Below are 13,600 nucleotides of genomic sequence, written 5' to 3'. Positions count from 1 at the left end.
GCGAGGAGAAAGTAGTTTCATTACCAGGCTTCATAAAACATTTGAGACTGGTGCAATTGTACTAGAAAAATCTTGCAAATAAAAGTATTAATTTTTTTTTTTAAACAGAATTAGTTGATAGTCCATTAAAGTGCTTTTAAGTGGAAGTTTGTCAGTTTTTAATTTACTGAAAACTAGATGGTTTAATCAAGGATCTGAACTTTTAAAGAACATTCAGTTGTCAAAAGATCGAAGTAGGAAGGCACGCTATTACTTAACTAAAACAACAAACAGAGATTGGTCATATATACGTGTATACTTATATGAACATAAGCAATGCAGCACCATTATCTCCTCTGAAGAAACTCCATCCAAATGGAGAATGGAAGCAATTTATTTTTTGCTGCTTTTGATGGGGACATGTGTTCCCTTCACATTGAGATTCTCCAAAGAAGCTCTGGGCTCCCTGGAACCTGCAACCGCAAGTGGTTTCTCTCTGAAACAAACAACAACAATCACAACCACCATACGATATAGGGATGGGGGAATACGCATTTTGTTAGTTACTTATGTGGAGGTGTAGTTATTTTAGTTGTAAAACAGATTTGACTCTCCCTCTAAAACTACCTCTATTGGTACCAGCATAGAGTTGGACTGTTTCCACATCTTGCACACTGGATGAGAAGGAACAATCAGCTTAGTTTGAAAACTGAAATTTAAAGTAAAGCCTCTGTAATAAACCTCTACAACTGAAGAGGCACCAGAGGGAAAGTGCTCTGTGTAGTTTACAAAAGAGGAGCGTTTCCCTTCTGTAGCACTCACTACCAAATGTGCAACCAATAAAGACATCACAACTTCCACTGAAACTATGTCAATAAGAGAGGAAGAAAAAAACCCAAACCTCAAAGCTTGGTAGATAGCAGTCTACATAGGGGAGCTCCTGCACTTACAGATAAAGTCCTCGTTCCTACACAGAATTCCTGATCTTCAGATTCGAAGAGATCCCATTTGAAATCTAACCCTGAAGAGAGGGTCATGTCTGTCTGCAACTATATGGAAGGTGTCTTTCCTTTTACCCAAGAGAATAGATCAACCGAGCCCTCAACAAGGATTATACCTTCATGCAATTAAACCAATTTAGTGACTGTGAGGGGACCTACAACATTTGTACATAGCTGAGCTAAGATCACTGGCGTATTTCTTTAGAAAAATCACTCACCATTTTAGCCTATCAATTCATTAAGTAATTTTCAAAGTCAAAAATACTGACTTTCTTCAAAATTTACTTGATAAAATACTGCCTTACACTGTTTATTGTGGCATCATGAGAAAAGAAGGAATAAAACATGTTATCTCTCCTCAGATTGCCGGTAAGCATTGTTTGTTCATAAACAGATTGCTTCGGAATTTAATTTTCATTCTGTTGCAAGTATTTCCTTATTCTGGTAAGAAACTATTTTTACCTTCTTGATCCATCTTCCTTGGGTATGTGATGAATACTTCGGTACTTTGGAGCTTCTAAATTGCATCTAGTTCTAGATGGCTTGAACTTCATAATCTCTTTCTGCCACTCTTCATCAAAGGTCTGGGCCTCAGCTGAAAAACAGTTGAAGTTCACTTTTATTTTTAATAAATGCAAGCAAGATAGAAAAAAAACATGAAATGAAAATTAGGTTTTTTGAGCAGTGTTTTTTAAACTTGTGGTCCATGACTCTTCACATGGCCTGCAAACTATTTCTAGGGTAATCATAAAAGACAACTAAAAGCTCACTGCCAGTAGGCTTATGTTTGGAAGATAAAAATTAAAAAAACCTGAAAGTCATTGCGTTGTAAAAGTATATGCACATTTTAACAACACATCTCTTAAACATATATTTTATGTTAGCCACAAACACCCATAGAGCACATAGTAAAATCCTGTTAAAAATTTGTTTGAAACCATGAAATATCATTAAAAGTACTCTCAAATATGAGCAGCTATTGTACAAAAAACCCAGTACCAACTGCATTATAACACAACGCGTTCAAGTCTAACTGGTTACTTTAACTTAGGTTGTCCAAATTTCTACCAACTACAGAAACTTGATTTGCAGACTTTCAGACTGTCTGAAAGAGTCCCTTTAAGATGTCTCAAGTTGCAACTTCAAAATCTGTACGTGAAACAACAGTGTAAAGCCCGTTAGAGAACTGCATAAAGACAATACTTTCATCCAGGTTGATGAATTCTTGGTTCATTTCTTCATCACCAGTCTTCCTGTTCTTTGATTTTTTAATGACATGAGCACGATCATGAATATGATGACCAATAGCCATTTTCTCCAGTCCACTTTCAGAATCCCTGACTGCTTTTCTTGTCTCCTTAACCTGTACAAAAAAGGGAAGTAAGTGTCCTTCCAACCAAAAAAAGAAGTTAGTGTTTAAGAAAAATCCAGTTTTCTTCCCCAAAGGTTTTATATCTTTCTTTTGAAAAAGTTAGGTTTTACAGGCTTTTCCTAATACCTCATTTACTGTGTTGGCTGAAAATATACCGATAAAGCACAGATGAACTCTCTTTTCTTTCTGCCATCAGACAGGAAGATTAAACAAGAACACCTGAAGGTCCTTAAGTAACATACATACAGGAAAAAAAGCCTAGTCTAAATATACTACGTGCAGACAAGTCTTCAACATTCTCCTTGACAACAGAATGAGTAACAGCCGATGCCAATATTCCCAGCATGAAGGGACAACTAATTACTGGGTTGTCGTGTTGCCTGGCTTGAAACCCAGGCAACCACTTATCACTGTGTTCATAGGTATTATTATTAGAACCTTTTTGATAACTGAGTGTCTGCTTGAGCTTGAACATAACCCACAGCCAATCATGCCCAACGGCCTTTACCGCTCGCATATAGTCTTTCATGAACCTTGCTTCAGGGTTCAAATTCAAATTCAAATTTCTTAGCAGAATTAGACGCAACAGCTGCAAGGAAGTCAATGAAAGGGCACCTCCATCTGAAGTGTAACGTAAGCATTTAAAAGTGCCCGAGTAAAGGGGATGATCTGAAGCCATGTTTTGCAAATAGACTGCCTCTTGCTATCTTATATTTTAGACAGAATTTTACATGTTCAAGAAGAGGATTAATTATAGCAAAGAGAAAGACACTGGAGACTGCCTTGAAGAATCAGCTGTTCTGGCACTCCATTTTTCCAGTCTTTGATAGGCATACAATTTATTTAGACATATACTTAGAAGCATACAAATTACAAGGAAGAAAGCAGCACTTCAGCTTAAGCAGCCTTTAATATAGAGCAATATTTAAACAGACATATATTTTTCTAAATTATAAGAGTAACTGTCTCCAGTAAGAAGAACCTGAAGGAAACTAGTTTAGTATAGACGAACTTAGATTCCAATAATTCCATACGACCTTTTTGCTGTCTCTCAGCACTACTTACACCTCCTGGAGCTGTGCGTGTCTGAGCTGAAGCCTGGAAAACTTTTGGTGGTTCATCCCCTACTTTGGAGTATGTCATCACAGAGGAGGAGCTGAACGTGTGGGCATCTGGATGGATGGACAGGTCATCCTACAAGCAATGTAGGCTTCTTATTAATAGAAGTTAGAGCTTGTGGATAACAGGTACTTATTACAATCCAAGACCATCTTATTGTGAAAAAGAATACCGCTCTGAAAAATTAACTCTCGGTCCTGGCACCATAGATACGGCCTGTTGGGAAAAGACTTCCGCATTTGATATGCCTTCACTCTTGTCCGAACCTTGTCTGGCCACAGGTCTCCCCATGCCAGGAAACATGACAACAGATAAAAAGCATGGGTAGCAATAACAACCGCTCAAATGCTTGCCCTGGCATAGTTTAGTAATGAAGGTATAACCTGTAACATCAGTCTTGCCACATACAGTATGTAATAATGTGTGTAAAGAGTTCAGGTGAAATAGGACTTAAGCAACAATGATTACAAACCATTTTACAAGGCCAGCGAAACACAGTAAATATACTCAGCAACACTTAATAGATACCAGTGTTATCTTCAGAGACTGAGAAGAAAGAAGCAGCACTGAAAATAAAATCAGAGGAAGGTCTATATGCAGGGTAGCATTTAGGCATTTGTGGTTTTGTTGTTTTTTAGTGTACAGTAACACTTTAAACTGCTCCTTCACTTAACGTGTCAGCTCTGGCAACAGCCAGAGACCAGATAACTTACAACAGCTCTAACCCCTAGAGAATCAAGCATATTTAAAGCACTGTTGTTAGCAAATAATCAGCGACAGCATAGAGAATTATAACCATGATAAAGACTGAGGAATAAGAAAAATTCTTACTATCTGCTTGAGACTATTAACCTTTTTCTTGGCATGACTTTGAGTAATATTTCAAACAACTGTCATTCGCCAATACAATTAATTTTAGAACACATTTTAAAAAACTTACAAATTTTCTTTGCATTTCCAGCATACTGTTTCTCATATTTGACATCATCCTGTCCATTGCAAAAAAGGGTTCCCCAAAATCTGCATCCTGCTGAAAGAAGAGACACAAAAATTAAAACAGTCTTCTCACTCTGCAAGTCCGGAGGCTGGTTTTTTACATGCACGTTTAATGTAAATCAGACCATCAAAAAAGTTCTTCACAGACTGCAATTCACAGACATAGACAAGCCAAAATGCACTTTTTCAAATGAAAAATCAAAAGCTAGCACGGGGAGTCTGATTGTTAAGTTAAAGATACTGGAAAGACAGAAGTGAACGATTTGACACACAAATACCAAAATAAGCTCATATTGTGGCCAGTTGACAAGAACTATTGCCGTATACCTTCTAACGTAACTAGCTTCTGCCGTAAAAAGTACTATATGACCCTCCATACTTTATGATCTATTGAAGATCAAACTACCTCTATTATGCAAATCCCTTAATGCATATGGAATCACACTGAACATGCATCCCAGCAGATAGAGCTGTTCTTTTGCAGACGTAGTGTACATTATTCATAAAAGGCCAGTGTGGAAAAATCAGAGAACCGTAACTTGGTGTTTTAATGGCAGTTAATTACTTAATGCTATAGACATATTCAACAAAACATTCATTTGTTATTTTGACATGAAAGCAGAAGATCCAGTGTTGCACAAAGGATAGATATTAAGACAGGCTGCCATGCACAGAATTTTATTAATAGGATCTGTAGCTGATGGCATATACTGATAAAAGCTACCTTTGCAAGAAAACAAAACAAAAAAAAATAGAGAGATGGCAAGACAGAAAGTAGGGAACAGGTGAAATCTGCTAAATGGCCATCTGGGAAGGCAGCAATGCTGTCCCAAATGAGCATCCTCCTCTGGGCTCCTCTCCAGTGCAGCAGGTGGTGAGAAAGATGACTTCCGCCAGGCCTTTCCTCTCCTACTGTGTACTTTTCCTCAGGACCTGTTCAAACTCCCTACTGGGCTGCCTGGTTTCCGACACGTGCAGCTGTGGTTGGAGCACGTTAGTTAAGAGGGAACACCACACACTGGTTGGTTGGTGAGCTTCTAGGCATGCGCACGCCTCGCGGCATCCCAGGAGAGCTGCTGTGCCACCACCACGCTCTGGTCCACAGGTATGAGGCCGTGAGAAGAGCAGGGAAATCAGCTCCCCAGAGCTCTGCAAAAGCCAGCAGCTTTGGGAAGAGGCAGGCTGCCGGGGTCCACATAGCAGCCCTTTGCACTACTAAGGTGCTACGGAACACTAGGATGCTAATTACAATAGCAAACACCCCACATTCCTCCAACTACTGGAAAGATAGAGAATTAAATTTAAATAAATCCATTTAAACAGGTATGTATTTAAAAGTTTAAAAATAAAATCTGCAGTTTACACACAAAAATAAGTAAAATTCAGGTATAGAAAATCTTCAGTTTGTTTCTTGAGTACCAAGAAATCTGAATCCTTAAGAGCTACCAAAACCTCTGGGCAATAATTACAGACCATTTAGGACATCAAATCATTGCAAGTTTCAGTAACTCCAGAAAACTGCCTTCTACAGTTAGAAATCTGGATGTTGACTGATGACATTACATAGTAATCAGCTGTAACTATGGAATTACATGCCGTAGATTGGGGCAGGGGGAGTAAAACCATAGCCTGTGCAGTTAATAGCAAAAGAACTTTGATGAGCTAATACACTTTTTGCATACAGCAAGATGCCAATTTGTGCCTCTGGAAGAGATAATTAAACAAGTAATACTTTTAGAACTGAAAATTCAAAGACCCATGCTTATTTTTACCTGCTCTGCAAGTGAGAGCCACTCTAAGCTACCAGCTCTCAACCTGAGGACTCTTTAAAGCCTTCCAAAGGAACCAAAAGCTCCACGAGGGTCATAACAATAAACTTTTTACAGATCTTTTACAAGGTATTCCGGACCCCCAACAAGCCACAGCTGAAAATGATTCCAAGCCCAGTTCCAGTGCAAATTCTGTCTCCAGAAGCTGGCCTGTCTAGCTGTGACCAGTACTACAGGTCTCATAGGTATCACGGACGCAAACACACTCCAAGCCACTAGCATCCATCTACAAGCAGCACTCCAAGCTTGGAGTCTCTCTCCACGGATTATTTCATTCATATCCATCAGAGATCAAGCACCAACAGATACATCGCTGAGTAGCAAAGCCAGCTGCTAAGTAGTAACTCTTCCAACTTGGTATCAGTGTATTTAACCTACCCCAGCATTTTCATTTAATAAGGAAAAAAAATATAATTAAAAAAAATCTTTTTTGAATTATATTGTTCCACGTATCTAAACACCAACAAAAGCAGTTTGCAGGCGCACTGAGACTAGCCTTTGTCCATGCTTTAGTTATACAGACCGTATGCACATACTAGCAAGAGCTACAAGGATTATTGCTCCTGGGATACTAACCCCTCTACCAAAGCCTGCAAAGAGCATGAGGGAGCAGCTTGTTGCCTGGAAGAAAAAGGACCAGCATCATTTAGTTATTATACCTGTTATCAGACACAGCAGAAGTAACTTTCATATACAGCAGGTGATATTAAACATTTCTGATCAAATAAAAACAGTCACTCAAGTGGACCTTGGTAATTTATAGCGTGCTACAACAATATAATATGTAGTCATCTCTGGCTATATAGAAGTAATATATTTATACTAATGATATTGGAAAGTGATAGCTGTCACCACACTTAAGTCATTCACATGTATGTGTTAGAAGCACTAGAAGTTGAGAAACATTTGTATACCATAGCGACCTTTGTACTAAAGTTATTTAAAACGTGGCACAGTGCTTCAAACATCACCCACTTCTCTGAAAGCACTTCATTCTATTCATGCAACAGAACCCCCTCATTGAAAGTTGATTAAAATCAACAAGTCAATAGTTCCTTTAATGTAAATTTATGTAATTAAGTTTCAGAAGGCTGGCATACAATTTTAGAGCTTAAAAAATTAAGTGATGTGGCTGACCTGTTCACAAGCAGTCTTTATTTATTACAAGAGATTACCACAAATATAAAAAGATATTTCTGTAAAATATCCATACATCCCTTTTGATAAACAAAATGAAGTCTAACTTGTCAGAAGTTTCAAAGGTCATTGCAAAGAAGTTCTAGGTAAATCTATCATCATATACAGAACCACATGAAGACAAATCCCCCATGAGTAAATTATATTCTTCTGCAGTTGTATAAATAGACATAGCTATAAACACCAGCAAATACAGTTCCTGTTTGACCAACTGAAATTGAATACCCCTATATGACAGGGCAATGAGATGCTGGAAAACACATCAACGTTTCCAGGAAACTGAGACTGGAGAGTTATATAAAAGCCTACCTAAAGAAAAGACTGGTTAGGCAGAAGTACCAAACACTTTACAATAACTCCAAGTACAAAAGGAAGGAATTATCCAATTCTTGAACACCTTTATGAACTCTGCAGTTTTGTCTAACATGTAGTGGCAGAAAAGAATATACCAAATGCAAAAGGATATCCTTGGAAAAAATAAAGTTGTTAGTCATAAAAAGTTTATAAACTCTATTTTGGAATACATACTATAAAAGCTGTTAATAGTTGCCTAATATATATGACGATCAAATATCCAAACAAAACTGAATGACAGTATCTCTTCAGATGTTTTACCCCATTCCTCCTCCTCATATCCTTTCCCCCTTCCCCCCCTCCAAATGGCTAAAAACTGACACTGTTTGAGAAAGGAAAGCATTTTCAAATTTGAATGCAATATTGATGCACATTGAGGTGTTGCAACAAATTCTGTTCCTTATAGAGCAGTTTTCGGCATGCTATAGTTTACTTAAATGTAGAATTACAGTATCAGTAATCAGCAGGGGTAATTTTAACAAAGTGTATTTTACATGGCAGTAAAGATATCCATCTTTTCCTACATAAAAATCTAATTATTTTAAGTGTTTGAATAATTTCTGGGAGGAAACCTGTAAAAGCAGTTTGAGACTACAACAAGGCTCAAAAAATAAGTGTTGAGTCTCCTGTGACATCTGACAACTCTTAGGTGAAACATGAGGAAGATTAAAAGATAGTGGAAAGATTTTAGCAGGTGTGGAATTCTTTTGTGCTTATCAAAATAACACAGCGCTCTTGCACCTTTAACTCCTTTCTGTACCCACAGATAAAGGTTTTCTATGCCTCACATTTATCCCTCAATGCCAAGAACAATGGATACAAACCCCGCAAAATATTAGGGTAAGGTTTAACATTCTTTTTCTAAAGGAAAAAAGTTTGATCTGTTTATACGCATCTTCTGAACCAAAGCTTAAGAATCTGCTTTGGTAGAGGAAAGATCACGCCCTAATTAGATACAGCAACATCTATATTTGAAGCTAACCAGCAATGTATGAGCAGGGAGGAAAGAATCTGACAGTTACCCTTTTGACTTGTAGGTGACAGTCCGTGCTTCAGCTTTGTTTATTAAGCTCTAACTATCTAGGTTTGAACAACCCCCACCAAACCTGGCTGAGTTCCACAAGCCCTTGTAATCTGTTTTGTCTTCCAACTGTTTTTTAAAATCAAATGTGATTCATTATAGTAAGAGATCATTCAGGTGCAAAATATTTAGTCTGGTGGAGCGAGAGGAACCAACTTCAAACATATATCCTTTCTAAATACAGCAATTAGACAAAGCTTAGCTACAGAAGCTAGATATAATTGTCCTGCATGCCCAGAGCGTTTAAAGAGATACTTCCTATAAAACATAGATCATTGCCAGCTTCTCAGTTTCAGAAATACCAGGTTTCATATCAATTTCCCTGATCTTTAATTTTTATATTGTTGTAGCTAGAGGAAACATTAAGAATCAGACCAAATACAGAACGCAAAGCCTTTGTTCTCAGTTGCAAAGTTGAAAAATCTCTGCGTAGATACTATTTAGGTGGTTAAAACATAGGTTTGTGTTAAATCAAACTAACATAAAAAACTAGACACAAGATACTAAAATGCAGAGTGAAGGCATAAACATTTCAAGGTACCTTTTTAAGTAAAGTTAGCATAAAAAGGAAATAAGCATTTACAGAAGGCTCTGTCATGGGACATTTTTAATGTCTTTCTGTAATAGAAACACTTAATACATAATATTTATTAAACCAAACATTTGATAAATATGTTTAGTTTGTTTCATTAAATATTGTATAGTCAAGGTTCAATAGCATACAGACTTGTTATTAGTCCTAACAGAAGTTTGTCAGCATTGAGCAATAGGTCATTAAGGAACAAAGAGAGATGTTATCCACATTTTACTCAGCAATGAAACAATCTGACCAAGGTTGCAATAGCTGAGCCAGGCCTCTGTTTCCACTGGACCAAATTTAACAGAAACGGAAATGTGAAGCCAACTATACTACCAGTAAATGTAAATTCCATGTAGCAATCCTTAGAGATTAAGAAAATACTTACTCTGCGATTTCCTCTTAGAGCAACCTGAGAGTCCTGGCGTGCTCTTCGATCTACTGTTCTCTCCCCACCATCTGTTATACTGAGAAAGGGATCTCGTCCAAAAGGATCAGAAAAACTTCTCATCATCTGCCGCATATATTCATGGTGTGCAGCAAAAGGATCCCTGAAAAAGACATATTTCACATAGAAAGTCATCAGGGTTTATTCCAAGCTATGTAAAATGGCTCTGAAATTTGTAAAACATCCCAGATGGGTCCTATTAAAATAAAGAATTTGAATAAAGAACCAACTGGGCAATCTCCTGTTCCTCACAAACTCTCACGTCTTCCACTTTTCTTCCCCTCTCACAGGTTGGTTGGGTGTTTTGGTTCTTCTGTATTCATTGCTCTCTTATGCTCTTGGGTGTCCATATTGCTTTTCCTCTTTCCTCATCTTTTCCAAAAATAGTCCATCCTTTGCAGACATCTTTCACTCCAGCCTATGTTTACTATCTGCCAGGAACTATAAAACTGACCTATATTTATCACTACTTCTACCTCCAACCCCTGATATTAAAAGAATTCTCCCCCCCCCTCCCCCTCCCATTTTTTCCATTTTTCTCTTCCAAAGCTTAGCACACTACTATTCACTGAACTCATCGTGTCCCACTAGATTCTTCCCCTCGCTCCCCAAATTTATTTTGCCGGCTACTCCCATTCTATTTTTCATCCTCCTTGACCCACATGCTCAAAAATGCATACCATCCTCTAAATTCAAGCTAGCTTCATCTCCTTTAGTTTAGTCACCCACTATTGCATCTTTGCTTTCCCTTTCCTCACCCTCCACAAATCATGTTCTCACATCCCTTTTGTCTGCTTACAAAGAAAGATTCTTACTGGCTTTTTGCTTTCCTGTTAGGTTTTCCCCCCCTTCTCTCCTCTTTCTATACACTCAACCTGTTTCCAAAAACCCATCAGTAATCCCAAAGCTTGGCTTGCAGGTAAAACATTGCTGAAGTTGCTCTCCATTATTACCTACTTCTTTGCATTCTCTAATTTGGACAAGAACAAAGTATCTCAAACCGAGGCCAAAAGAGGAACAACATATGATTTTGTCAGAGGCACAATATATGATCAGTGCTGACGCCTGTGGTCCAAGGCTACAAATTATTACTTCAAACAAAAACCATGCTTCATTTCCTCCCTTCACCTCCAGTCTAATTTTCCCCTTTGCTATTCCGCTGAAAGCCACTCTATTAGAGTTAACAGTCATTTCCCAGGTATGTTTGTTCAGACTTAACTGCCCCTCATCTTCCTTCCTATCAATTTCCTGGCACTCCCCAGACACCTCACACCCTCGTTCTCTCCAGGACACCGCAGCCTTTCCCATGACATCTCATGCCGCCATGAAGAAAAGCTTCAGGTCGTTCCTCTGACTTCTTCAACACCCAATCATCTCTTGAAAGCTTCCTGAATAGCTTTTCTATTCTCCCCACCCCTTATCTTCAGTCCCATGAAAACTAGTTTCCACACCACGTGGCCACTTTGATCTCTTTGCTTTATACCATCTCTTCTTGTGCTAAAGTTGCATTTATTTTTTCCTTTTAGGTGAAAAAGAAATAAGGTTACAAACATAACATTAGATTAATTTTCAAACAAGGGTTTTTAACCCAACAATACCCCTTTAAGCTACACAACATACTTAACTCACGCCAAAGCAAACAGACCTTTATAGTTTAGAAGTAGCTTTACCGTTGCCATTAAGCAGACCCTAATCTACCCCGCTCACATGACTGCTAGCTTTAACTTCGGTCCTAACGTGATAAGCGGCTTGCACACAGCAAGTGTCCCCTCACTTTTCACAGGATGAAAAACAGATGGAAAAAGCTACTGCACAGCCAAGATGAGGGAAGCAAACACTACCACAGTATATGCATACTTCCACCAAATCTATTTTGACACCAGAAACTTCAGATATGTTTGGTTATCAAAACATAAATAAAAACAAACTGTATTCCACCAGTAACTTACGCATAACAAAGTTTCTCCCCAGTCCCTTCCACTTCAAAAGAAGTAGGATGCTTATAAAATAAGTTATCTACAACACATCATAAGCAAAACAAGATTCCATAGATTTAATGTAGATAACAAAAATTGGTTGAATTCAGGGTACATAACATGCTGCAATACATCTCACCTGACACGAAATAATGCTTCACAACTTGTGAAATTGTCCTTCTTGCCTAATCTCAATTTCTCCGGCCATTCAACCTCTGCTACATCTGTTTGGTACATTCATACCTGCATCTAAAACTGTGAGGTTTTGTTGTTGGCTTTTTTTAAACAAGCAAAGGTCTGTGAAACAATTTATAAATACAGCTTCTTACTATCAGAGATAGGTAAGTAAAATATATGCTATGGAATGACATATTTAGGAACAGAAGTGAAATCTCCCAATTTCCTAGGGACATTTTTGGGAGCCATTCATAAAAAGGTCCAGTGTTGTCAAGCCTCGAAAGAAATACTATAATTTCAGTAGAGCAAAAACAATGGAAAGTCAACAGAGAATCTGTGTGGAAGACAAGGTTTCCAAGAAATTAAACCTACCACCTTGATGGCTCCGATGACTGAAACTCAAACCGTAATTACAAAAGGAGCATATCACCCTTACAAAAAATATATATTAAAAAAGTTAAAAGTGTCTCCAGTAGAGGATGCAAGATCTTAATTCTTTGTTCAAATCACAGATTTTCTAGGATGGCAACAGGTGGAGAGCGCCCTAGTTTAATTACCATCGATCACATCTGACTTAAAATTTGACCTTTTTTAGTGTGTGTGGGGGGGGCAACATACTTTTGATGAGACAGACATGATTTCAGCAGAGTTTGTATTATTATACCACAAAAGTGATGGGGAAAAAGAGAGTGGGTTCTATAAGGGTTTTACACACAGAATTTGTGCTCATGTTAAGCACTGTAAGTTATTTTCAAAATTAAGTCCTGAATGAATTTACACAATTTATACATTTGCTGTTCCAATATCCTACAGTAACAAAATTTTGTCTCATAAGTAGTTAACCTGACCTTCGCCTGACATTCAGGTTTTTGCAGGGATCAATAAAGGGAACAAAAAAAAAAAAACCATTCAGCCTCCAAGACTGTTACAGTCTCAAACAAGCGTCTACTATATGGCGAAAGAGACATTAAAAAGGTTGACGCTGCTAATGCATATGCAAGTGAGGATTTTCACTAAGATGCATCTCACTTGGTAAGTTCTTGTACGATTCAGGCTTACGCTCTAAAGTTTAAGGCTCTATGTTCCAGCTGAAACCTTTTCCAGGTGTTCAAGTACAATGTTACTCCTTACTTCAGTGCATGTTCCTGGTCAGTTGAGAATCAGTGTCCTAGAACAATAAATCCAGTTTATTATTTTTGAAAACTGTACTCCGTATTAGATTAATTTTTTTTTAACATAGGAAGTTACGTAAGCCTGAAGCTGCAGAATCACACTGGAGATAACACCTGGAACAATAAAACAAAAGCTGAGCATTGGTAAATTAAAAACAGAGGCCAACTGCTCTTGGCAGAGAAGACGCCACTTCTGCACCTGTCCAGGCTATTCAGGATGAAACTCGGCTGGGCCTGGGCAGCGCTTTGGCTGACTGACCCGTGTTTCCCCAGGCCAGCTGCTCACAGAGACATTTCTTTTAACTCAGGCACTATTTCCAGT

General features: G+C 38.1%; 1 protein-coding gene across 1 annotated transcript; it reads right to left on the bottom strand.

Moving 5' to 3' along the window:
* Positions 1–202: 202 nt before the first annotated feature.
* MLF1 (myeloid leukemia factor 1) lies at positions 203–10,058 on the bottom strand. The gene is made up of 6 exons (XM_009884406.1): positions 9,894–10,058; positions 4,412–4,501; positions 3,418–3,546; positions 2,184–2,343; positions 1,443–1,575; positions 203–475 (listed from the first exon to the last, which is right to left on the bottom strand). The coding sequence occupies exons 1-6, from the start codon at positions 10,026–10,028 to the stop codon at positions 373–375; spliced, it is 750 nt and encodes a 249-aa protein (XP_009882708.1). The 5' UTR covers positions 10,029–10,058; the 3' UTR covers positions 203–372.
* Positions 10,059–13,600: the final 3,542 nt, after the last annotated feature.

The sequence above is a fragment of the Charadrius vociferus genome, unplaced genomic scaffold, assembly GCF_000708025.1.
Source record: "Charadrius vociferus isolate BGI_N301 unplaced genomic scaffold, ASM70802v2 scaffold104, whole genome shotgun sequence".
NCBI lineage: Eukaryota > Metazoa > Chordata > Aves > Charadriiformes > Charadriidae > Charadrius > Charadrius vociferus.
This window is presented reverse-complemented; position numbering and strand designations above follow the sequence as displayed.

Excerpts from the sequence above, each read along its gene's own strand:
- MLF1 (XM_009884406.1), bottom strand. The coding sequence starts at position 10,028 with ATGCGGCAGATGATGAGAAGTTTTTCTGATCCTTTTGGACGAGATCCC. Across the intron at positions 3,547-4,411 it reads TGGAAATGCAAAGAAAATTT|GATGACCTGTCCATCCATCC; the intron begins GTAAGTTTTTTA and ends CATTGCTTGTAG. Across the intron at positions 476-1,442 it reads AAGGAAGATGGATCAAGAAG|AGAGAAACCACTTGCGGTTG; the intron begins GTAAAAATAGTT and ends TGTTTGTTTCAG.